The sequence below is a fragment of the Eumetopias jubatus genome, unplaced genomic scaffold (assembly GCF_037043125.1).
Source record: "Eumetopias jubatus isolate StellerSeaLion01/CBP00866 unplaced genomic scaffold, mEumJub1_p1.0 scaffold_2, whole genome shotgun sequence".
Taxonomy (NCBI): domain Eukaryota; kingdom Metazoa; phylum Chordata; class Mammalia; order Carnivora; family Otariidae; genus Eumetopias; species Eumetopias jubatus.
This window is the reverse complement of record NW_028274808.1, coordinates 9,334,259-9,358,346: the sequence shown is the minus strand read 5'-3', so window position 1 is coordinate 9,358,346 and position 24,088 is coordinate 9,334,259. Positions and strand designations below refer to the sequence as shown.

At 42.4% G+C, this 24,088-nt stretch overlaps 1 protein-coding gene across 2 annotated transcripts; it reads left to right on the top strand.

Moving 5' to 3' along the window:
• Nucleotides 1-1,975: 1,975 nt before the first annotated feature.
• Nucleotides 1,976-23,153, top strand: AGA (aspartylglucosaminidase). Of its 2 annotated transcripts, none has more exons than XM_028099746.2 (9): nucleotides 1,976-2,166; nucleotides 4,076-4,229; nucleotides 4,749-4,861; nucleotides 5,881-5,993; nucleotides 7,238-7,352; nucleotides 8,145-8,220; nucleotides 9,096-9,203; nucleotides 9,909-10,042; nucleotides 20,913-23,153. In XM_028099746.2, exons 1-9 carry the CDS (start codon nucleotides 2,040-2,042, stop codon nucleotides 20,927-20,929), a joined length of 957 nt encoding a protein of 318 aa, XP_027955547.1. In that variant the 5' UTR covers nucleotides 1,976-2,039; the 3' UTR covers nucleotides 20,930-23,153. The 2 variants fall into 2 exon arrangements, with proteins under 2 accessions (XP_027955547.1, XP_027955546.1); XM_028099745.2 differs by lacking the exon at nucleotides 20,913-23,153 and adding an exon at nucleotides 11,514-11,768 and having other exon boundaries at nucleotides 1,977-2,166.
• Nucleotides 23,154-24,088: the final 935 nt, after the last annotated feature.

Sequence of the window (24,088 nt, the reverse complement as noted above, 5' to 3'; positions counted from 1 at the left end):
AGATCTTTGAATTGTGACACATGAATTTGCTTTTAGGTACCCACTGACTGTCAATCCTTTCTCTCCTGGGTACAGCTGCTGCCTTCTCATTTGTCTCACTTTGTGTCTTGAGAACTTGGCTTGGCACCTGTCAGGTTTGGGCCCCCAAAATATGGCTATGCAGAAATGCAGGTTGCATGCCATTTGCACCTGTGGTCTTACTGGCTGTTGCCAGCTCTCAGGAAAATTGTCTTTCTCTCTTTCGGTTATCTTTGAGAGTGCCTCTGGATCTTGGGAGGGTAATATCTGTTGCACCGTTTTTGAGGACGCCCCTTATGTCTAAGGGGTTGTTCAGTATGGTCAGGGGCATTTACTGTTTGTCTCAGCTGAGACCTGACAAGACATTCAAAAGGATTGTTTTTAATGTAGCTCTATGGTCAGAAGCTCTATGGTCAACGCGCATGGTAGAGATTGCTCATTTTGACAGTTCGGTTGTCTAGGCACATGGGTCAGCATGAACCAGTAATCCCTTTGGGGCTCTGGGATACCGGACTCTGTTGCCAGAGGAAGCCACATCATCAATATTATCAAATTGAAAATTGATAATCAGAGCTTGACAGGAAGTTTTTACACCGTCTCCCCTAAGCTAAAATGAAGCTATGGACCCAGAGGGAATGGAAAACAAGCTGAAGCTTTTGTAAGAAGGATTTATTAAAACACTGAAAAGACACACAGCCCTAAATCTAGAACACAGGAATGCTTTGATTTCCATCTCAGTTGAAAACAGTCTTCCTGATATAAAGATGCAAACTGAGGGTAAAAGAGTTGAATGGGGGAGGTGGGGTCAGCCCAACAACATCATCGGGATGCAACTCAGTTCTCTCAGGAATTAAATACAGCTGTAGCGTCTTCCAGATCAAGTCTTTACAAGAAATGCGGCTCTAGAAACAATTCAGAGGCCACCTATTCTTTTTATCAATCCCCCAAACCTCCCCTATTAGGTAAAAAGATGTAAGTAAACGTTCACAAAGGAAGTTTTCCACAATAGCCTGCATAGCGTATTTACTTAAAAATCGTTTTCAAAAAAATCATTATTTGTCAGTCTCCATCCCACCTTTATTTCAAACACGTATTTAGCACTGAAAGGTGTCAGGGACAAGGCAGAGGACGTTCCAGACGGAACCGTTCCTGCCCTGGAGCCCCAGGAGGGTGCGTGCCCTTCCCTGAGCCCCGCGGAGCCCGTGTCTGCTCTCCTTCCAGCTCCGGGATTCGTAATGAGAGCACATCCTGCGAAAAGCTGTGGCTGTAAGCAAGCATGCTTCACCCATACTGCATAACCACCCCTGAGGCCAGGGATCCCGGAGTACATTTTGAATTTGAAAATATGTCTACTTCAACTTTTCATTTAAAGGATAATAAGCGAAAACCAAATGAAAATAGTCCCAGGGTCATGCAACCCCGGGCTGCATAATTTCACTTTAGGCTCAGTCTGCCTTTCACAACCGGGGAAAGCAATAATTCAGTTAACTGTTTAAAAAAAAAAAAAAAAATCTGCGTACAACCTAAAGAGGCCCTCAGCACCGAGCCAAGACGCCCACGGGCCACAAAGCGCCCACGGCTCCCGCGCTCCCAGGGCCCGAGGAGGCCAGGTCTCGCGAGAGTAGGGGGAGCACGGCCCGCGCTCCAAGGGAGAAGCCGAGGCCGCGGGCTGGGCGGGGCGCCGGGGGGCTGGGCGGGGCGCCGAGGGGCTGGGCGGGGCGCCGGGGAGCTGGGCGGGGCGCCGAGGGGCTGGGCGGGGCGCCGAGGGGCTGGGCGGGGCGCCGAGGGGCTGGGCGGGGCGCCGAGGGGCTGGGCGGGGCGCCGAGGGGCTGGGCGGGGCGCCGAGGGGCTGGGCGGGGCGCCGAGGGGCTGGGCGGGGCGCCGAGGGGCTGGGCGGGGCGCCGAGGGGCTGGGCGGGGCGCCGAGGCCGCGGGCTGGGCGGGGCGCCGAGGATCACGAGTGCGCGAGCGCGGGCGGCCAGCTGAGCTGCGGCCCCGACTCTTCTCCGCGGGTGCGCGGCCATGCCACGGAAGTGGATCCTCTCTCTGCTTCTGGTGCCGCTCCTGCTCGGCCCAGGCCTCGTGCACAGCTCCAGCCCTCTGCCCCTGGTCCTCAACACTTGGCCTTTTAGGAATGCAACCGAAGCAGGTGCGGGGCGGTGGCCGGGGGCGGGGCCTGCGCTGCGGGGGCTGGCCCCTGTGCGGGTACGGGCGCCGAGGGGGCGGGCTGGCGCGGGCCTGGACCGGCCCTTCCGCAGCCTCCGCTCCCAGGCCCTCCTGCGCCTGCTCCACCGCGGCGTCTCTTGCAGTGGACGCCGAGTCCCGCTTTCCACTGCTGCTTTTCAGAGCCTCTTCCCGTCACGATCCGCCCTCCGTTCAGCCCCGCGCCGCCTGGTTTTCCACCCCGTTGCTGACCAGCAGCAGTTAGGGCCTTCCTGCTTAGACTCTTGCGGGGGCGCCTACGCTGTCTTACCTGACATCCGTTCTCTCACGGGGGCTGTCTCTTGTCATCTCTCCACCCCGCTAAGCCCTCCGTTCTCCCCAGTACCCTGAACGCAACTGCAGTTTGCGAAAGGCTGATTTCCCAAAGCATACATAACTGTTTACGTTTACTTTGTTGTTGTTACATGCTGACATTGTGTATTTGCCACCTGGAATACAGAGTTTCAATCGTGGTTGGCTTTTAAAATCATCTGTGGAGCTTCTTTAAGTACCCGTGCCCGAGCCCTGCCTCCTGAGATTTTCATTTAACTGCTGGAAAAAGGACCTCTGTGTTGTTGTTTTGTTTTGTTAAAGCTTTCTAAGTGATTTTGATTGGCCGCCAAGATTGAGAACCGCTTACCTGTCACCTCTTTCAGGAAGCCTTCCTTGATTTGCTGCCCTTATGCCCAGTCTGAATTAGATACCTATCTTCTGTGCTTTGATGCAATCCTGTACATACCATGATCTTGTCATTTTTTCATGTATTGTGTGTTTGTCTCATTCATTCCGAGACCTACTACCCCAAGCGTAATTTCAGACTCCTTCTCTCCCATCTGAGGCTGCTAATACAACTTATTGGGGCAGAATTGGCTCCGGAATTTGGTGGAGCTAAGTGTATGTTACAGGTGGTGCATAGGATTCAGAGTGAGCAAACAAGGCTGTGAGAAAGAGATTGCCAGCGATGAGGAGACAAAACAGGAAGTGCAGTGGCCAAGGCAGGGGACATATAAAGGCCGCCTGTAGTGAAAGGAGAACTTCTTGAGATACACTTTCAAGCCTGTAGGTCCAGTAGTAATACTTAAGATTACCAGTAATAGCACCTTCCCTTCACGGAATTCTATTTTTATTAATAAGACATTAGACCACCAAAGATCTTTTTTTTTTTCCTTCTCAATGTATGGGACTCCAAAGAACAAAGTACTGCTAAAATCATGACCACTGGAGCCAAAATGGGCTTTTGAATCCTGACTCTGCTACCTAACAGTTGTGTGATCTTGAACATGTTACTTAACCTCTCTGGGTCTGCTTCCTCCTACTTAAAATGAGGATAGTAATTGCACAGTATTTACCTGAAAAGCTGTTGTGCAGATTAGTGGATGAAGCCATGCCTACCCACGTTGTCATTATTTGCTGTTAAGGTGTGGTTATTGAGACTTGCTGTGATTGATGTTACCTCAATAAAAGTACTAGTTGTATATATTTTTGATAATCTAGTGATGCAGAAGAAATTTATAAGACTGACTTAATGAATTTTCAATTTAACTGCCTTTTAGTGGCTTCACTTAGAAAATTGAAGGAGAGAAGACATTTCTTACACAGCATAGAAATATCAGCAAGTAAAAAACACCCCTCACTTTATATCAGTAGCCAAAGTCTTTAAATTCTTCACCGTAAATAGGTGCATTATACAACTTTGTCTACATCCCTCCTTTGTCACACTTACTAAACTAAAATTCTGAATAACTTAGTGTAAATGTGAAATTTTTTTTATATGAGTTCTCAAAACGTTTCTGGTTTGTTGCATCTGGCACTAAAAAAAAAAGAAATCAGTATATAAACAAGGATTTGATTAACAGCGTGGAGGACATTAGCATCTGGAGGTTCTACCCTGGATGCAGTTGAGCAGGGCTGTGCCGTGTGTGAGAGGGAGCAGTGTGACGGCACTGTGGGCTTTGGAGGGAGTCCCGATGAGCTTGGAGAAACCACACTGGACGCCATGATCATGGACGGGTAAGAACATGATCAACCTTCTACTGAGAGCAAGACAGGCATGTGTAAGCTTTGTCAGGTGAAAACTCCTAGTTTATTGTACATGTCCTAAGAGAAAATCATCATTATAATAGAAATATCACATAGAAGTAGGTAGTCTCCTTAGAACACACAGAATCCCAAGCTGTGAAAAGATGTCTGCCCTGGTAGATCATCATTGACCTGCCATCCCCATAAACTGTGGTTTGCATGACCCAAAGCCTTAAAACCACTTCTGGAAGCCACGTTTAAAATGAGTCAGGAGAAACTGAGAATGGCAGTACTGTTGGATTATGTGGTAGATGGATTTGCTGTTTGTTCCTTAATCTGTCTGCTTGTGGGAATTCGAATGAACTTCATGCATGTGCCATCGTGTGTAATGTTAAGACGGTGGAATTTATCCTACAAAACTGTTGGCTCCAAGTAAACCAATACTGTTTTTATCTTTGAACCTGTGAAAGTACCTTAATCAGTCGTATGCCTTTTTTTTTTTTTTTGCAGCACTACTATGAACGTAGGAGCGGTAGGAGATCTCAGGCGAATTAAAAACGCAATCGGTGTGGCTCGGAAAGTGCTAGAACATACAGCACACACACTGTTAGTGGGAGAGTCAGGTATATTTTTACAACACCGAAGCTTTATCTAGCCCTCTGTCTCTGTTCCTCACTGTGAAAAAATAAAATTGATCAAAGCCGGCCCAAGTTCCAATTCCAGCCCTTTTACTTAATATCTATTTACTGTCAGGTAAGTTACTAAACTTCTAAATTCACACTTTCTTCATGTTTAAAATAGGAAAAAATAACAATATGCTAAAGTTTTAAACATGGATAACACGGTGGAATGGATGCTAAGGTTTGGAGGGTAGAGACATTGCCTAGGGAAGCTAAATAAAACAAAAATTATGAGTGCTCAAAAAAAAAAAGGATTTAAAAAACCTAGTTCCTTATCTATAGATAGGTAATTGCTGGGCTGAAGAATGAGCCAGCAACACTTCTCCTCCTGAATTCATTGTATCAGGGTGAGACTGCAGAGCATTCTTCTCATCCAAAGACGGGCACCAGAGTATTGCTATGGCAGCGTCACTTGCTTGAACGTCTTCCAAGTTATATACCAAAAATTGTACAGGGACCTATAATCAAAAATACTTTTGAATGATGAATTAGTTAATAACCCCACAGTTAAGCGTCCTTCAGTTTTGCCAAAAGATGGAATTAAAAACTGTCTGACAAGCTAAAAGATCGGTTACTCACACATGGAGTCTAGTTGGCTCTTTGTTTGGTGTCTCAGCGCTGGGCGTTGCACCCTAGTTAGGACAGTGAGATTCCTGCTTAGTGAGCGGTGTGTGCAAGAAGGGAGATTGTGAAGGGGGATGGAAAAGAGAGCTAATAACTGTCACAATATACACCCCAAGGGTCTCAAGCAGATCGGATTTAGGAATGACGTGGCACTTGAGATCTAGAAACTGATGTCCTTAAAACTGTTCGTGTCTGAATATTCTTCTCAAAGTCGTCGTGTGCCCCCTGGGATGGTGTACCCCACTTGAGAGACCGCTGACCAAGAACACTTCCTATATATGTATTTTATTTAGAAGACAATGCTTAACTAATCTTTTTCTTTTCTTCCTAATCTCCAGCCACCAAGTTTGCTGAAAGTATGGGGTTTATCAGGGAGGACTTATCTACCAATACTTCTCGAGCCCTTCATTCAGATTGGCTTGCTCGGAATTGCCAGCCAAATTACTGGAGGGTATGTAGACCCAATTTTTAAAAGTAAATCACTAGAAAATATGAAGCGACACCCCGTCTGCCCTTTGGTGGCTACCTGTTGCCTAAAGTGCTGTTTATCACCCTGGTTGCCCTCGAGAACCAACGATTTAAGTCAACTCTCTGGGCGTGGATGTTCCCGAACTCTCCTTAGCTGCTTCTCGTGCACGTAGGTCCGTGGTGGAACACTCCTGGATCTTGGCAGCAGTTCTCAAATTGGGACGGCCCTGATGTGGGCAAGAGTGGGTGGCCTCAGTCAGAACAGCTCTGCTTGTATTTCCTTGCAACAGAAGGTTCCAAGTCTAAAAAAATCAGAGTTTGGAAACCATTTGTCTAAAATATTTCTTACATTTTGTCTGTATGAAGTATACTCAGTAACTTGCCCTGTTGACTGGATCTATATTATTAGGTGGCTAGTGTGTTAGTGGTGGGGTCATTTATCTTTAAATCAATGGGACTTTTAGCATAAATCTGTTTGTCTTTGCCATCCAGAACCCTTCTGTGGACTGCCTTAGTCTCTCATCTGTTTCTTCTCCCCAAATCGTAATTACTTTTGAGTAACCAGTGAGTCTCTGGGGTTAGCATTTGAAAGAGGCTAGTGTATAAAACTGGGTCGGGGGTGGGGGGGTCAGCAAGTGCACTAATGAGTAAGACCTGAGTAGTAGGTTTCCTGATTAAATACTAATCCATATGCACAACCTAAATTTATGAATTTGAATCCTTTTCTTGTATCTTTAAATCCATAGAGGAATCTGAGTACAACTTAGAATATGTTTGCATGAACCTAGCTTTGAAATAAAGAGGGTTTTAAAGTAGATTTTGCTTTAAAATCTCAGAATTCTTCTTTGGCCAGAAAACAAATTCTGAAATTTAAAGGTCAGGCTGTGTACCTAATTCCTTTGAGGATTAAGATCTAATACACAGATCTTCATTTCTGTCTGCCATTGTGCAGAGAACTTGAGCCATATAAAGAGAAAAATTAGGGATTTTTTCCAGACAGTATAGATGCCGATTCTATATTATGTAATTCTGACTCTAGACTAGTATTAAATTAAATTATATCCATCCGTTCACATAAGACTTAGCTAATGTTTGGTTTTTAATTCATACTTTTCAGTTACCAGACATCCTTTGGGTTTCTTGCTAATGTTTCATTATTGTATGTGACTACTTGCCAGTTTCTAAAATGAACCTTTCTAAAAACTAAAACTTAAATCTTGTCCACAGAATGTTGTACCAGATGCTTCAAAATACTGTGGACCTTACAAACCACCTAGTATCTTAAAGCAAGAAGGTCCTTCCCATAAAGAAACAGGAAATAACCACGGTCATGATACAATTGGTAATTTGCCTTTTATATAATTGTTACGGTTAAAGTTCAGCCATTTTTAATTGCCTTTCTGTAGTTCTTAACTTCTTCATCCTTATTTATGTGCCAGAAGGTGATTTTAACCACTTTCACTGCCAAGGAAGGCTGTACATACATATGTGGGTGGGCACAGGTGTGCGCGCGCGCACACACACACACACACGGTTTCTTTCCATTGTATCTATATACATTTAGATAAATTACACAAGGCCCCTAAAATCTAGTGATTAGCCACTTACAGATTTTTAAAACTTTACTTGATACGTTGGGTTTTTTTTTTTTTTTTAGGTTTTTATGTATTCTTTTATTTAAGTAATCTCTATACCAACATAGGGCACAACCACGACCCTTTGATCGAGAATCATGTGCCCTTCTGACTGAGCTAGCCACGTGCCCCTGTTTGATATGCAGTTTTTTAATAATTTTATGTTGTTTGCCACATTAGAGCTGTCATGTTGAAAATTTCCATTATTCTGTGTCAATGACTTGCTCTGGAATTACCTTTGAGAGGTAACTGAGCAGTTGGAAGAGTAAGGGTGTAGAAAGTCTGCCAGATGATGCTATGACAGTGGGTTCTGAAACAGTACACATTAGGCAAGTGGTGTGATTTTCAGCATTCCTGAGCTTCCTATTTTCTTCTACCCAAAATTACTGAGTGAGGATATTTATATTACCAGCTGCTGAAGTATTTGTTTATATATTGAGGTAAACCTCAGAGCTGACACCTAGAGTGATTTTTTTTTTTTTTTTTTTTTTAACTTTTAGGCATGGTTGTAGTCCATAAGATGGGACGTACTGCTGCTGGTACATCTACAAACGGTTTAAAATTCAAAATACCTGGGTTAGTGTTTCTAAAAGAACAGATCTCGCAAATACACACTGAGTATAAACCAGCATGTGCACGGTGCTAGTGAGAGATGCAAAATGTAAAGCACAACCCCACCCTTACTGCTGAGATAGATAAACGTGAAAGCAAATAATTATCTGCTAAGTGCCAAAGGCGTGGGCATTGCAGCTGGTGCCGTGGAGCTCAGGGATGGCAGTGGTGGGCTGAGTCAGCAGGGCAGTCAACTGGGGAAAGGCCAGCAGAGAGATGCTGGGGGCCGAGCTGGAGCCTCAGGGAGGGAAGGGAGCATCCAGGCTAAGGCACGCACAGACCCGGGGTAGCGCATGCTGGGTTCAGGGCTCCTGCCTGCTGGAAGAGAAATTGCATGAATGTCAGGTGCCCCAGGGGCGGGGCGGGGGGTGGACCAGAGCCACACTGCAGGGGGTCCTGAGTCAGTTTAAGGATTTCTGGATTTTATTTTAAAGTAGTAAACACCCAAGGTTTATTACAAGGAAGAACCTTGGTAAAATTTTGGCACATGAGAGAAAACAAGAATAGACGGTAGCCGAGGAAAACGAATCAGAACCTATTGAGATAGTCCAGAAATGCGATGCCAAAGGATGGTCGTAATTGAACAGTTACTAAATCTGTGACATCTTGACATCTAACTGGCTGGCATCGAATGCTTATATCATGAACTGAAGTGTATGGAAACCTTAGTTGAAAAACGAGTGAAAATCTTTGCCCTCTGTGTTCTGATGAAGACTTTACTTAGAACAACCATCAGTGGCTAAGTAGAAACATTCCCTGTTGTTGAATCATCTCCTAAAATACTGTGGCATTCACACTTGATCTCCTGTCCTGAATTTTTGTGCCACGCCCTCACAAAGTCGAGTAGGAGATTCGCCAATACCTGGAGCTGGTGCCTACGCGGATGACAGCGCGGGAACGGCTGCAGCCACTGGCGATGGGGATATACTGATGCGTTTTCTACCCAGGTGTGACTCCTCCCGTTTAGGACCCTTCGAGATCTTGACAGGAGATGGCGTCTGTCAAGACAGAAAATAACTGTTGGTGCCAGGCCATCTGATTTTGTGTGCACGAGAGCTTTCTAGAAATTCTGCTTCCATACCCTTCGCCTCTGTCATTTTCGATGGTGATAATTTAAGTCATCATCATCCTCTGAAATAGAATATTTCTTGCTTTACTTCCCAGATGAGACTACTTATGATGCATTTAAATAATTTGTGTAAGGCCACTGAGTAAAGGAGCTGTGGTAATTGATGATGAAAGTAGGAAAGACAGTCACTGTGTACAATGAATTCCTCGAAGACGACCGTTACAGCTGGGTGTCTTGCACATGCCCACCACTTCCCCCATTAATTGCAGCCCTATTTCTTATTTAAACAGAACCTTTATTCTTTAGGACTTCTGGCTGTCATTCCTAAGTAACAGTTATCCAGCCAGAGCCAAAAAAAAAAAAACAGTCCTCATTTGAAATGAAGGGGTAGATAAGTTGAAAAGATAGACATTGTATCTAGGTTTACTTGCCTTCCCAATTGAAGGTAACAGGAGTTACTGACTTCTCTTAGGTATTTTATCAACTGTGACAATTCTGATGGTTTTAGGTTTCTAACTTCAAGTAACATATTTGGACTCTGTTGACTCTGTGATCCTAAAAACTCTGCCTCTGTTTAAATCAGCTACCAAGCTGTAGAATATATGAGAAGAGGAGAAGATCCAACCATAGCTTGCCAGAAAGTGATTTCCAGAATTCAGAAGTATTTTCCAAACTTCTTTGGGGCTGTTATATGTGCCAATGTGACTGGAAGTTATGGTAAGTTTTATTTGGAATTCGTACTTGCGTGAACTTGTAAATGTTGTTGAAAACATATACTTTAAAATTTTGTAGTGTGATTTGCTCCTATACAGTGGAAACAGGGACTATGTCAAGTAGGCACTGAGTCACTATTAATTGTTGATCTGTCAAGACCCCCAAGAGTGCTTAAATAGACCTAAACCCCCGCCTCTGGCTGACTCTCGGTGCTCATGACCCAGTGTTTGGCTCCTAGTTCTTATCTCTGACATGGGTCCACCATGTATTCAGCTTCAGCTCGGGTGCCAGGTGACATGGACTACTGTAGTCGAATGCTTTTATTAATCAGAGGTTGGTAGGGACAAATTATCTTCCCAGCTTCTTTCCCGTTCATTATATTAATGTCTCAAGTCATGGAGATCTTCTTGGGGCTCCAAGGTACCAAACGTATTACTAATTAGTAAACCAAAGAAGTTGGCAGAATTATTTTTACACTGCATTTGAGGCATGTCCTTTACTTCATTTACTTTCCATATGAGCCTATCAGTTTCCAAGTGTTTCAAGATCAACCACTGCTGCTTCTCATTAGGGAATTTTCAGATGAGGAAGATATACAGCTTTACTGATCAATATAACGTATTAGGTTAGACTGCTTATTATTGTCCTTTGATCTTTTACTTCCCACAGTTCTGCATTTGAAAAACTTGTTTGAGGAATTCCTTATTCTTTTTTAAGTACTGAGATACCCAAGTCAATAAAAGTGATGGGGGGGGCAGGCTTTATGTTTACAGTGAGTCAGTTAGATTGATTCCATCTTATGAAATAAACCTTAGAAGGCTCAAAGTTGGATTTAACAAGATGTAAAAATGACAATTACATAATTATAGATGAATTTAAAATTGACCGGCTCTCTAACGCAATGGCGCTCTCTAAAGCAATGGCATTAGAAGGGGACCATGCAGGTGTTTGGGCAGGGGAAGAGACCCCCATTGCCGTAGGTGGGGAGGGCATCAGGAAACTGGCTTCAGTTAGGGGAACTGGATTAGACACAGAGTATCTTGACCAAGAGCTCTTCCTGTGGGAGAAGAATAGAAAAGAACAGGGAGCAAGGGGAGGGGAGGGTTAGGGCTGAATCATGGGCGTATCTTAGTGGCTAGGGAAATAAAATTTGGGGCACTTGCCTAAATAATTTTTCCCAAGAAAAGGATATGAAACCAGAGTAAAGTAATAGTAGTAAAAATATCATGTGTGTATACAAGCAGAAAATCGGCCTGTATTCTGAGCTTGAAGAGATGGCTTTCCCCCCCACCGCCGCCATTCTTTCCTCTCATGGCCGGTCAGCTTATCAGGACTGAGCGTGCTGCTTCTGTGTGGCTCAGTTAACTTGGGGTCCACGACAGCCAGCAGCCAGGCAAAGCCACTGGGTCTGTATTGGTTGTAAAGATGTGCATCCTCTATTTACCCAGACAACTTTCTCTTTTCTTGGCCCCAGGTGCTGCTTGCGGTAAACTTCCCACATTTACTCAGTTCAGTTTCATGGTTTATAATTCTCTAAAAAATCAGCCAACTGAAGAAAAAGTAGACTGCATCTAATCCATCTTTTCCGTCCGCATCTATGTTTAAAGAGGAAAGAAACAAAGGCTGAAAAGGTTACTCACGGTTGTCGTATCCTATGCCTCATGCATTCTACCTTCTTTGTATAAATCGGCACAAAAATAAACCTGTGAAGTAGCACTTTCCCTTTCTATATCGGATGTGGTTCTTATGATCTTGTTATTTAAGCTTTGTCTATCCCCTGAACATGAATATGTATGCATGTATTTTGTATATGTTTAAATTTTAAGTGATATTTGGATTTCTGCTCAACATTTCAAGACATTGCTACTTTGGGGATGTATTTCCACAGTGATGTATTAAGGACAAAGGAAATAATGTGCATTTGGATACTTAAAATAATTAGAGGCTCTAAGTTTTTTAGACCCAAAAAACAAAATACCGGTGAGTTGCGCCATGATTATCCCTGATTCAGTTTCATTACCTTACATTGATGGGTCTCTTATCACTGATTATCAGCTTTACATAACGTTCCCTACCAGCTTGAAGGGGAAAGAATGCCATTAATAATAAAGGCGGGTTTTGTTTTGCACGTATTCGAAGGTATGGGCAAATCTGATGAGCAATTGTGTTGATTTCCTTTGGTTTTTCCCTCTGATGAGTTCTCAATGTGTGAAGCTTCTTTAGTTGCAAAAATCCCTGATCATTTAGCTACTAATACTTAGTATTGAGAATTTGTTCTGAAAATATTTTAGGGAACTTGATTGATACGACAGTGTTACTAATCTCTTGTGCAGAGCTTGGTGATTGCAGTTGGAAATAGGGCAGTAAAATGGTGGCTAGCTGGGCATCGTTTTCCTTGGCACTTGGTCAACTATCTGACCGACAGCCAGAGAGTTCTGTATGTGCCTTCTCAGCATCATCTTTCCTTCAAAAGCATTATCTTGTCCATAAATCTGTGTGTACAATATTGTCCTCAAACTGTAGTAGATCTGCTCTGATTTTTTCAATTCATCTTAATATTTAATGTTCTTGATGATTTAGGGCTAGAGAACTATAGTTTTGAGAATGCTTTCAGTTCCCTTGTTCTCCGACCTTGCTGTGTATAACTGTGTGGAGAACCTCTTCACAAACACCCTCTGCTTCAGGTGTGAGAACCCGACTAACGCCATCTTGGACCAATCTGTCCTGGGGACGGCTAGTTCTGGAGCACAGCCCCTGCCACACACACACACACACACACACACACACACACACACACACACACACACACACACACTTTCTTTTTAACTACACTCAAGTACATCCTTGGGGCAAAGATCAGCTCTGGAGATTGGACTATGATTCTCAAACATTTCCTCTTAGGTGGTCCCCCAGCCTCTAGGGCTATAAAAATCGGGTTTTACGGGGGGTGGGCTTCTGGACCTCTACTCATCTTACAGCTGCCCAAGACACACATCTGTCCCTGAGTCCCCTTAATAAACCATTTCCTGTCAAGCTGAACTTGTTGGCCTTTTTCCTTGATCTTATGGCTGCTTTGGCCTTTGGAGGTTGTATTGCAAATACCTCCATTTCAGGAACACTAGCCCACCAAATCAGATTCTTCACAAATTAGAATCTGAAATCTGGAACTAGCAGCTACTGATGGTAGCCTGTAAACTACTAGGGAAATAATACTACAGATTCACTCACATTCACAGAGCAGAAGAGAAACTCTTACTTTTGAGGGGTCTCATGAGGTATATTGATTTGTTTAAATCTGATATTGGGCCTTGGAACAAAGGAGAGGAAGCAGATTTAAGCTTGCAGCATATTTCCATCAAGATGGAATCCCTGTTTTGTATGTTGGTTATCTGTTAATATTTTAGGCAGCCATGTACCAGTAGAAAAATTAAATTGAAAGTCTTCATGGCCTGTCTTTCCCCAGCAAATTAGGAGTTTAGCTGTTAAAAATTGATGTGGGAAGCAAAGGCAGAAGAAAAATTATTAAATTTCCTTACTACCTAGAGCCCATTGACAAGTCCCTGAAATAGGCAGAGTGACTTTCCTCTAGGGACTCGGCTGCCTCCATGTTAGTACTTTGCTAAGGGCAAAAGGCAATCCTAGCCCGACCACCAGGATCCTGTAAGTCTACTTTGGAAACTTCTTTCGTCTCTAAAGCCCCCACGATGCATGTTGGCATGCATATGGCCCACCGATGTACCTCTGAAGGATCTCATGACTCAGGTTTTATGAGACAGTAATAAATGACCTTTCCCCAACAATAGCTAGCCCCCTGGAGGTCCTGGAAACCTTGCTTCCAAATTCCTTAGAGACTGAGGCTATCCCTAACCCCCTCCCAACTTGAAAGTATATAATGGGCCACTCCTCATCACCCCAGTACAGCTGCTTCTGCCCATGGGTCCTGTCCCGGGCTTTAAAAAAACCACCTTTTTGCACCAAAGACATCTCAAGAATTTTTTCTTGGCTGTTAGCTCCGAACCGTGACATCTTTCCTACATCAAAAACAACCCACTTATGTTTTTAGAAGGTATTTTCTCTCCCACTCACATTCTTCCTGATGGAAATAATTCCCCTATATATCTAATGTAGAAAGAAATGGAATTAGCTTTGGAAATAATTTTTTTTTAAGTTCTAGATTTGAATATTGGAATTCAACACTTGAATAACTAAAGGCTGCAGGTGTATTGCCTTTTTTTTGAAAAGCTAGAAATATTTTTTTTTTGGTCCCCGGTGACAATGTGCAGAGAGGGAGCTCACCTCTTTAATGATGATGTTCTGATTATCAGTATTCACTGGGGCCCGTAGGGGAGACACATAGGTAATTAGTGAAATGGCACAATTCAAAAAGGGAACTGTGAGCCAATCATAAATGGAACTTAGAACTGGTTCCCTAGTGTCGTGACTGACATAATAAAAATAAACATTAAAAATGAACTGTTTCCCTAAAACTTCATAAAAGCGAGAAAGTGCTTGGGGAAGGGAACCTTGGAAAAATTAATCATGATCTAACATTTTTATGGCAAACAGTAGTTGCTGGTTTTTTTCACATCTGTCCCGGCTCTGCCACTATGTGGATGCAGGGCCGGGAGGTAGCTTGGGGTAAAGGTAAGAGCTAGCATTACAACACCTTCCCCGTTGGGCCAGCTTTCTTTCCTTTGACCCTACAGAAAACGTCCTATTACTTACCTACTACTTAAGCAAAATTAAATTGTCCTAGCACACATACCCATTCATCACCTTTAAGTGAGAACATGAATGTTGTCACTCGGATTTGCTGGGTTTTCTCTACTATGTAGATACATAGAGTTACGCACACAGCACTCCCCACCTAATTCTGTTCCCGCCTCTTCAGCTCATAGACTTTCACCTTTTCTCCCCTGTAAGGTTTCCAACATAGCAAAGGAGTCCAGTGGACTTTAATCTGGGCATTATCCTAGCTCAGTTTAAACAACATCAGAGAAAGGAAGGGATTTTGGTGTCAACGGTATAAAATTTCTTGATTATTACTGTAGGTGAACTTCACTCAAGTCTTTGTTTTTTTGTTGTTATTGTTTGTTTTTGTTCTTGTTTTTGTTTTTAGCACAGCAGGCAAAGAGGAAAACCTTAACCACAAATATTTAATAGAGCTGTTGGTAATTTCATGCTCTTCATTGATGTGCTTTGATTAATCCCTGGAACAATTTTTTTTTTAATTATTTGACTTCTGTTTTATTTAAACAGGGCAACAATGACTCACCCTATGGCTTGAGTCTTATTTTTACTAGCTACAGAATAAACCATGGAGTCATGAATCATGCTCACCAGACATCCCCAGCTCTGCACATGGTAGGATTGCTCTTCCTGGACCCTTGTGGTTTGGTAGAGGCATGTGACTGATTTTGGAGCTTTAATCCCAAGTAAAGAGTGTGAGACCTTCCTAGCTTTCTTTTCGTCACGTAAGACAATGTGGCATTCTGTGGCTGCCGCATCCACCTGAGCCCTTGAGTGACCATGTGTAGCGACCCCCGTGATAGCACACAGTGACACATAGTGTGAACAAGAAATAAGCCTTAGCGAGAGGCTGATGAATAATCAGAGTTGCTACAACTAGGGCTCCTACAGTTTTGCACTGAGGTCAGTTTTACTGCAAAGAAATTTCACCACAATCAAAGCTGTATTTTTGCTCTTATTTTGGTTCTATCCTTATAACTGTAGCCTCCTCATATAGAGCAAGCAAGCGGAGGCCCATGGTGGTAGTCATGGCTCTCTCAAATCACTCACAAATAAATGTGTTCTTGCCATGGACGGTTAGAAAATAAATAGAAAGAAAGAAGCCTTTGTTACTGTGATCCAGCACAAATTACTCTCTCCTGACTGACATATAAAATATGCTTAAGTGGTTGAAAAGTTTTATGGAGGTTGTTAAATTTATGACAAATGAATTCTCTAAAGGACAAAAGGAATTAAAAAAACAGACCAAAAGATATGTAGAAATACACTGGTTAGACATTAATGAAAAGGTTAAAGATATTATTGGGTAGGAAAGTTATGGATGGCTTTCTTAAGAATTCTCTTACAGGGCGCCTGGGTGGCTCAGTTGGTTAAGTGTCTGCCTTCAGCTCAGGTCATGATCCCAGGGTCCTGGGATCGAGTCCCATGTTGGGCTCGTTGCTCAGTGGGGAGCCTGCTTCTCCCTCTCCTCCCAGCTTGTCCTCTCCCTCTCTCTCTCTCAAATAAATAAATGAAATCTTAAAAAAAAGTTATCTTATAATAAGCATATATATATATATATGTAGTTTGTTTCCAACTCTGACATTCTGGAAAAGGCAATATTATGGGGACAGAAAAAGATCAGTGTTTGCCGGGGTGAGCAAGTTGGGTGGGAGGAAGAGGCTGAACATGGAGGATTTTTAGGGCAGTGAAACTACTCTGCATGACACTATAGTGGTGGGTGTATGTCAGTGTACATTCGTCCAAACCTACAGAACGTACATCACCACGAGTGACCCTAATGTAAATTACTGGACTTTCGGTGACAAACATGTATCATTTTAGGTTCCTGAGGTGTAACAAATAGACCATCCTACTGCAAATGGTGAGAGTAGGGGAAGCTGTGCATGTGTGGGGACAGGGCTATTAAGGGAACTTTATGAACTTTCTGCTCAATTTTTCTGTGAACCTAAAACCATTCTAAAAAATGGAAGCCTAAAAGGAGAAAAAAAATGCATATATTACTTTCTATAATGGGGGAGGAAAATCTCAAGTATTAAAGGTCTTACATCTGAGTGTGTGCTGGAGTATTATATAGTAATAGCCTACACTGATTCAGCATTTAACAGTTCTAAGCACTTTTATGTGTTGTATCTCATTTATTCTACCAAAAACCAATAAGGAAGATAATACTAATATTCTGAGTTTAGATATTTTACACGTAGTAGCTGCAACCCTCCCAGGCAGGCATGGTGCTGGCTTCTGTTCTTCTCGAGAATGTTTCTCTAGCAAAAGCCTTGTTTGAGATGGTGTCCCCTTCCCAGGCAAGGGGCAGTTTGTTTGCTGTGCAGTATAATAAAGATAATCTTTTGAGGCAGATTTGCTTACAACATCCTTATAAAAATTTGGGTTTCCTGAGTTTGAGTTTCCTCAGCTGTGATGCAACCTCAGTGCTTCCATACCCACCTGAGCTCACCTCCCTGCACGCCCACGGGCCCTAGTAGGGACCTAAATATGAAGATCACACTGCTGTGCTGTAAGCAAAGAAGTCCTTTGTCTCTGACCCAGTATTTCTTGTCTTCTGCCAGCTTCCGTGAAAGTGGCAGGCTAACTTGTTAGCTAGCAAGTAGGGTAAAATCTCCGACTCTTCACAGTTCTCGGCATTGTCAACAATAATTTGTAAGAAATCCCTGATTTTGTTATTTTTCACTATCTGTTGCGTATTTGGGGTAAACCATTGTAGACCCGCAGGTAAGTTGAAGATAAGAACAAGGACTGGTTTTCCCAGCACAAACCCCCTGAAATTGTTCATACAATAAATGTTGAATTAGCTGTGATAAAAGTTCAAAAAAATTTCTTATTCTATTCAGGAATCCCACCTGAAACACTAAATATTAACCTCATTTCTTTAAAATGATCAAAGAGATAGTAACTAATATAATGGAAATTAGAACGAGTTACACTACTAAATAATACATACCAAATAATGGAGAGAGAACTCCAACGATACTTAAAGTTTCCTTTCCTGTCAAATTGTTCTAGATTTTTTTTTAGCAGCCTCGTATAACTGGTGGTTTTTTTTTTTTATTTTTTTATTATGTGATGTTAGTCACTATACAGTACATCATTAGTTTTTGATGCGGTGTTCCATGATTCACTGTTTGTGCATAACACCCGGTGCTCCGTGCAGTATTGTGCCCTCCTTAATACCCATCACCAGGCTAACCCATCCCTCCACCCCCCTCCCCTCTAAAACCCTCAGTTTAATTCCCGGAGTCCATAGTCTCTCATGGTTTGTCCCCCCTCTGATTTTCACCCCCTTCATTTTTCCCTTCCTTCTCCTAATGTCCTCCATGTTATTCCTTATGTTCCACAAATAAGTGAAACCATATGATAACTGACTTTCTCTGCTTGACTTATTTCACTGAGCATAATCTCCTCCAGTCCCATCCATGTTGATGCAAAAGTTGGGGGTATTCATCCTTTCTGATGGCTGAGTAATATTCCATTGTATATATGGACCACATCTTCTTTATCCATTCATCTGTTGAAGGGCATCTCAGCTCCTTCCACAGTTTGGCTATTGCGGACGTTGCTGCTATCAACACTGGGGTGCATGTGCCCCTTCTTTTCACTACATCTGTGTCTTTGGGGTAAATACCCAGTAGCTCAATTGCTGGGTCATAGGGTAGCTCTATTTTTAACTTTTTGAGGAACCTCCATACTGTTTTTCAAAGTGGCTGTACCAACTTGCATTCCCACCAACACTGTAAGAGGGTTCCCCTTTCTCCACAACCTCTCCAACATTTGTTGTTTCTTGTCTTGTCAGTTCTTGCCGGTGTAAGGCAGTATCTCAATGTGGTTTTGATTTGAATTTCCCTGATGGTTAATGATGTTGAACATTTTTTCATGTGTCTGTTAGCCATTTGTATGTCTTCTTTGGAGAAGTGTCTGTTCATTGCTTCTGCCCATTTTTTGACTTGATTATTTGTTTTTTTGGGGTGTTGAGTTTGAGAAGTTCATTTATAGGTCTTGGATACCAGCCCTTTATCTGTAGTGTCATTTGCAAAAATCTTCTCCCATTCCGTGGGTTGTCTCTTTGTTTTGTTGATGGTTTCCTTTGCTGTGCAGAAGATTTTTATCTTGATGAAGTCCCAAAAGTTCATTTTTGCTTCTGTTTCCCTTGCCTTTGGAGACATGTTTTGAAAGAAGTTGCTGTGGCCCATGTTGGAAAGGTTACTGCCTATGTTCTCTAGGATTTTGATGGATTCCTGTCTCCCATTGAGGTCTTTCATCCATTTTGAGTTTATCTTTGTGTAGGGTGTAAGAGAATGGTGGAGTTTCATTCTTCTGTATATAAGTGTCCAATTTTCCCACCACCATTTATTGAAGATACTGTCTTTTTTGAATTACTCTTATAGAACACTGACCTGAAGTTGCTAGAAATATGTATGTGTGCTATATACACATAAATAAAAAAAAAAAAATGTGTCTGTTTCCAACACCAGCACTCACTTAAATGATTCCTTTTGGTTTCAGAAGGTAAATCATAGGCATAATGTATTTTTAATTGAGATATTGTAAAGACTATAATATACTTATAAAGCCCATAACTTTTCATTGTTGAACTTCTTTTTAAAGTGTCATTACATCTGATGCTGGATGATTGAATCTGGAGCTAAAGACATAATTGAAGTCATTTGGTATCTTAATAGTTCAATTAAATCATTTGAATAAAAACTGGTGACATATAAATATATATCTTAATTGGATGCTAATTTTGAAGATAAATTCAGACCTATTTATGTCACTTTACTGGTTATTTTTTTTTAAAGATTCTTAGACCTTTCAAAAAGCTTCTAAAAAGTCATATGTGAAATTTTTGCTTGCTTTCTTCAATATTTTGCTGTTTATGATTACTCAGTATAATTTCAACCCCTGTCTTAGGAAGTTAATGTGAGATAAGGAGGTCTACAAAAAATATGAACTGCCTGTGGTTCATATGTACTATATGATGTTTTCTTACACAGCTCAGGGTCAGCCAGCAACGAAGTGCCATAGTTTAGTACTTGGAGAGGGCATCCCCATTTGAAGGATAAAATAATTACCACATTCATAAATGGATACAGTGGAAGTTAGAGCTGCCATAACCAGCTTCTTTGCTTCTGAGTTAAAGGGACAGGAAGTCATTTATAGTTCTAAGGCATGGACAGTGCACTAAAGAACTGGCCAACTGATTTAAACTAGTGACCTTTCCATGCTGTGCATTAGATGTGGCTGCTCATTTATTTTCTTTAATTAAAATTTTGTTCCTGTAGCTTGGATGGTGACATATAGTATTTGTGAGAAAATCAGATATTAGCGTGGATATAGAAAAACAAAATCCGTTCCAATTGCTAGCAGTCCATATTTCTTTCTAACTGGTGCAAAATCCTTAACCACCATAAATGTCAAATACTTCTTTCCACTCCTAAATAAAACCAATATCATTTGTCTTCCTTTCTTGTTCTGCTTATTTAAGACCAAATGAAAATTAAGCCAAAGATGAGTTCAGAATAGAAGCAATAACAGACCATCTAAGCTCACTCAATTTAGTTCGAATGAGGCTAAAGCGGTGTTGTATTGGGGCCCACTTTTGCCAGCAGAGCCAACTGTTAAATCATTAATATCCTTGAAATCAGCCATGGTGGGAGTTTGTATACCAACATGTCAGTAGACATTACCAGTTAGGGCTTGCTTTTCGCTCTGGAGAAACAGTTTACTAGTATACCATTGGCTAAAAGTGTTTTGAGATACTGTAGCATATATGTTACTATGTTACACACACACAAGTCTTAGAGGAACTCTGGAACTTAATTATTTCATACACTGGCTCTGTCACTTATTAGCTGCCTGCCCTTAAGCAATTACAGCACAAAGCCTGTAAAATGGGAATAATGACAATAACAGTAACTACCTTGTAGGATTATTTGGGGGAACTGGTCTAAAGTATTTAATGCCACACACAGAAGGTGCTCAGTAAATGTTGGCTAATATTATTGTTATTATCGAGGCTGAAGCAAGAAATTAGACTTTAAATAATATCTTTGAGCAACCGTGTGTGATATATCATGTATTCTTACTAGCCTCTGTTTGTATCATACAGGGCTCCTTGGCCCCTGATCCTGTTTTGCCTCCACACGGCTGCTCAGAACTGTGCACCAACACAGAGCTGTGTGTCAGCTCATCTCTGCCAACGGCGGCATTCATACACACCTCCAGACTCTCCTACCTCCTCCCCACTGCATCTCCCCCACAAGAAAAGAAACCCAGGGCAGGAAGAACATCACTGAAACGTGTTCCTGAGCCCACCTACTTATGGTGTGAAATTTTACTTACGGGTGACTGATTTATTTCTCAGTCGCTGTCTGTTATTCAAAAACTGGCTTCTCATACCCTCGTATTGTTTAAGACCTTTTCAAGAGCTTACAAGCCACGGTGATCAACTAAACACGGGCTTATTTCCTTTCCCTCGACTACTTTCAAATGACTTAAAAATGAAGAAGAATCAAAATAAGCCCACAACATCAAAAAAAAAAAAAAAAAAAAAAACGCAAGGGGGCACATGGAAGACTTTTAAAAAAATTTGGAAGGCAAAAGAGAGATGTCAAAAAATGGAGAGTGAATGAGGTCATACCCAGACCTGGTGAAGAAGGACGAGCTCATAAAACTCTAGAAAAAGGAAGAAATCAGAAATGTCATGAACAATATAGGAAATCCGTGAAATGTAGAGTTCAAAACTAGGGAACATACATAGACCCCTCCCCCCAGCCCCACTCCCTGCCACACGGACACACACCCTATTCCCACATGAACAATTCCTGCCAACCAGGGGTTTAACCTGTGAAAATTAATAAAAGGAAACCTCATTTAAAAATGCAGCCACAAAGGGGCCACAAGGGGGCGCTCTCCTACCCCACCACTCCGTCAATAGCCGACCCAACAGAGAGGACCTTGAGAGTGATGCTACTTTTCCACCCCAGCAGGAAAGAGGAAAGTTTCCTCCTCCCCCTGCCAAAAGCCCAGCCAATGAGAAGCGGCTACACTTTCAGCTTTTAGATTACTCCAATGGACTTTTTGTCCCAAAGAGCCTCTCCCAACTCTCTAACTTCTTTCCTCTATAAAAGAGTGTTCCTCTCCCTTGTTCTCTGGACTTGCCTCTGGTTTTGCCAGATGTCCAAATCGCAATCTTCTGCTATTCCCAAATAAACCCATTTTGTTGGTAAAATAACTGACAGCTTTATTTTTAAAGTTTACAAACCCTTAGCTCTCCCCCAGTACACACACACACACACACACACACACACACACGTGCGCGCGCGCGTGCTCATGTGCACTGCACAGTGTGAATAAACGTGGAGAAGCTAGCTCAAAGAGTTTCGTTTCCCTAACAAGGATACTCTGCAGTAGCAATTAAGGCCACTCATCTCCTTCCCCACCCATTCTACAGGAAAGACTGCCAATTACCAGCCCGGCCATGTTCACAGAGCTCCAAGTGAACTTTCTGACAGTTGCCACATTCTTAAAGATTAAAAGGCAAGCCAGGATTCCTAGATATTTGAGAAAAGTCTACAAAATGGAAGCTATTTTTACAATGTAGGAGGAATCATACATTCCAGCATGAAGCAGGAGAAAAATAAAACAACTTGGGGGCAGAAGATAACAGTAAAAGTGCAAGAAGTATTTGCAGTGAGATTTTTAAATATAGAGTATCCATGAAGCAAGAGCCGGATAATATGAAAAGGGAAGAAGGTGGAGGAAAGAAAACATTCAAGAAAAAAATAAAGAGAAAATTTAGACAAATAGGGCAAAGGAATTTCTCAATATAAATAAATAAATTTCCCACAGTTTAAAGTGTTCACTGAGTTTGCTACAGAGGGCACGAAAAAAGGCATATGTTCAGACACCATGAAATTTCAGTACTTTTGGAAAAGCTTTCCAAATAGAAAGGGCACATTTCCAGACAGAGAATGAGAGGCAGACCTTTCATCTACAAAACATGGGGTGCTGGGAAACAGTGAAGCAACCAAGACCTTCGAATTTGTCAGGACACAATAAAAAGATCAAAACAACAAATTATCAAGCAAGAGCAAGGGCTCAAATAAAGATCTGTCCAGGGAGCCTGGGTGGCTCAGTTGGTTGGGCGTCCAACTCTTGGTTTCGGCTCGGGTCATGATCTCGGGGTCCTGGGATTCAGCCCTGCTTCTTGAGCTCCCGGCTCAGCAGGGAGTCTGCTTCTCTCCCACCCTTTTCCCCTCCCCTCACTTGTGCTCATGCTCTCTGTCCCTCTGGAATAAATAAATCTTTAAAAATAAATAAATAAATAAACACCTGGACAAACATGTAAGATTCAGAGATTGTATTTTGCATGCACCCTGTCTTCAGAAGTTGCCTTAGGATCAAGTCCAGCAAAGTGAGCATGAAACTTGGAGGAGGTGTGAGTTCAAAGTGACAGCGGTTTCCAACCTAAGAGATCAGCGGTATCAGCTATAGAGCAGGCCAGGCCTGGCATGCTGACTGCGTCTGAAGCTAGAATAAAGTTTGTTAGAAAAAGCAAGAGAGGAGGGAGCGAGGGAAGGAAGAAGTAGTGAAAGAAAGAGAGAGAAGCCGGGACAGAAGAAAGAAGGGAGGGAAGAAGTTAAGAGAAAGAAAAACTTCAGGAGACAAACCCCTGAGGATATCACAGTACACAGACAATGTCTCTGGGCTCTGCAGGTAATAATAACTGGAGCCTTAAGATGAGTGATGGACAGGCAATCAAAGAGCCCAGACACTTCTGTGCACTCCGAGTTCTTGACTGATTTTGCCAGGGATATGGAAATGTAGCCAAAGAAGCCTACCCTTCAACCCTAACAGGGTCCAGCAGCTGCCTGACACCCTCCACACAAAGTAACATTGTGTCCGACGGGAGAAGCTCACGTTTGTTCTCTCTGAAGCCTTTTTATAGTCAGGCATATATATATTACTGTTTGGTAAGAAATGCCACATCTTGGAATGTGCTAAAAAGCAGTGCCCAGATGTCTTTGGCATACCTCTGCTGCCCACTGAACGGCATCCCCACAGAGTGATAGAATAAGGCGAGCACTGTGGCTGCTCGGTAGCTATTAGAATCATCATTTAAGGTTTGGCTCTTAACAATACAACACGCACGCGCGCACACCCACACACCTTGAGCTAGAGAAGCTAGTGTTAGGATTGGAATCACCAGGTCAGCTTCTCACCACACCCAAATTTCATATGGTAACTGTATACTTGGATGCGTGTAGAACAGTACAATTAAAT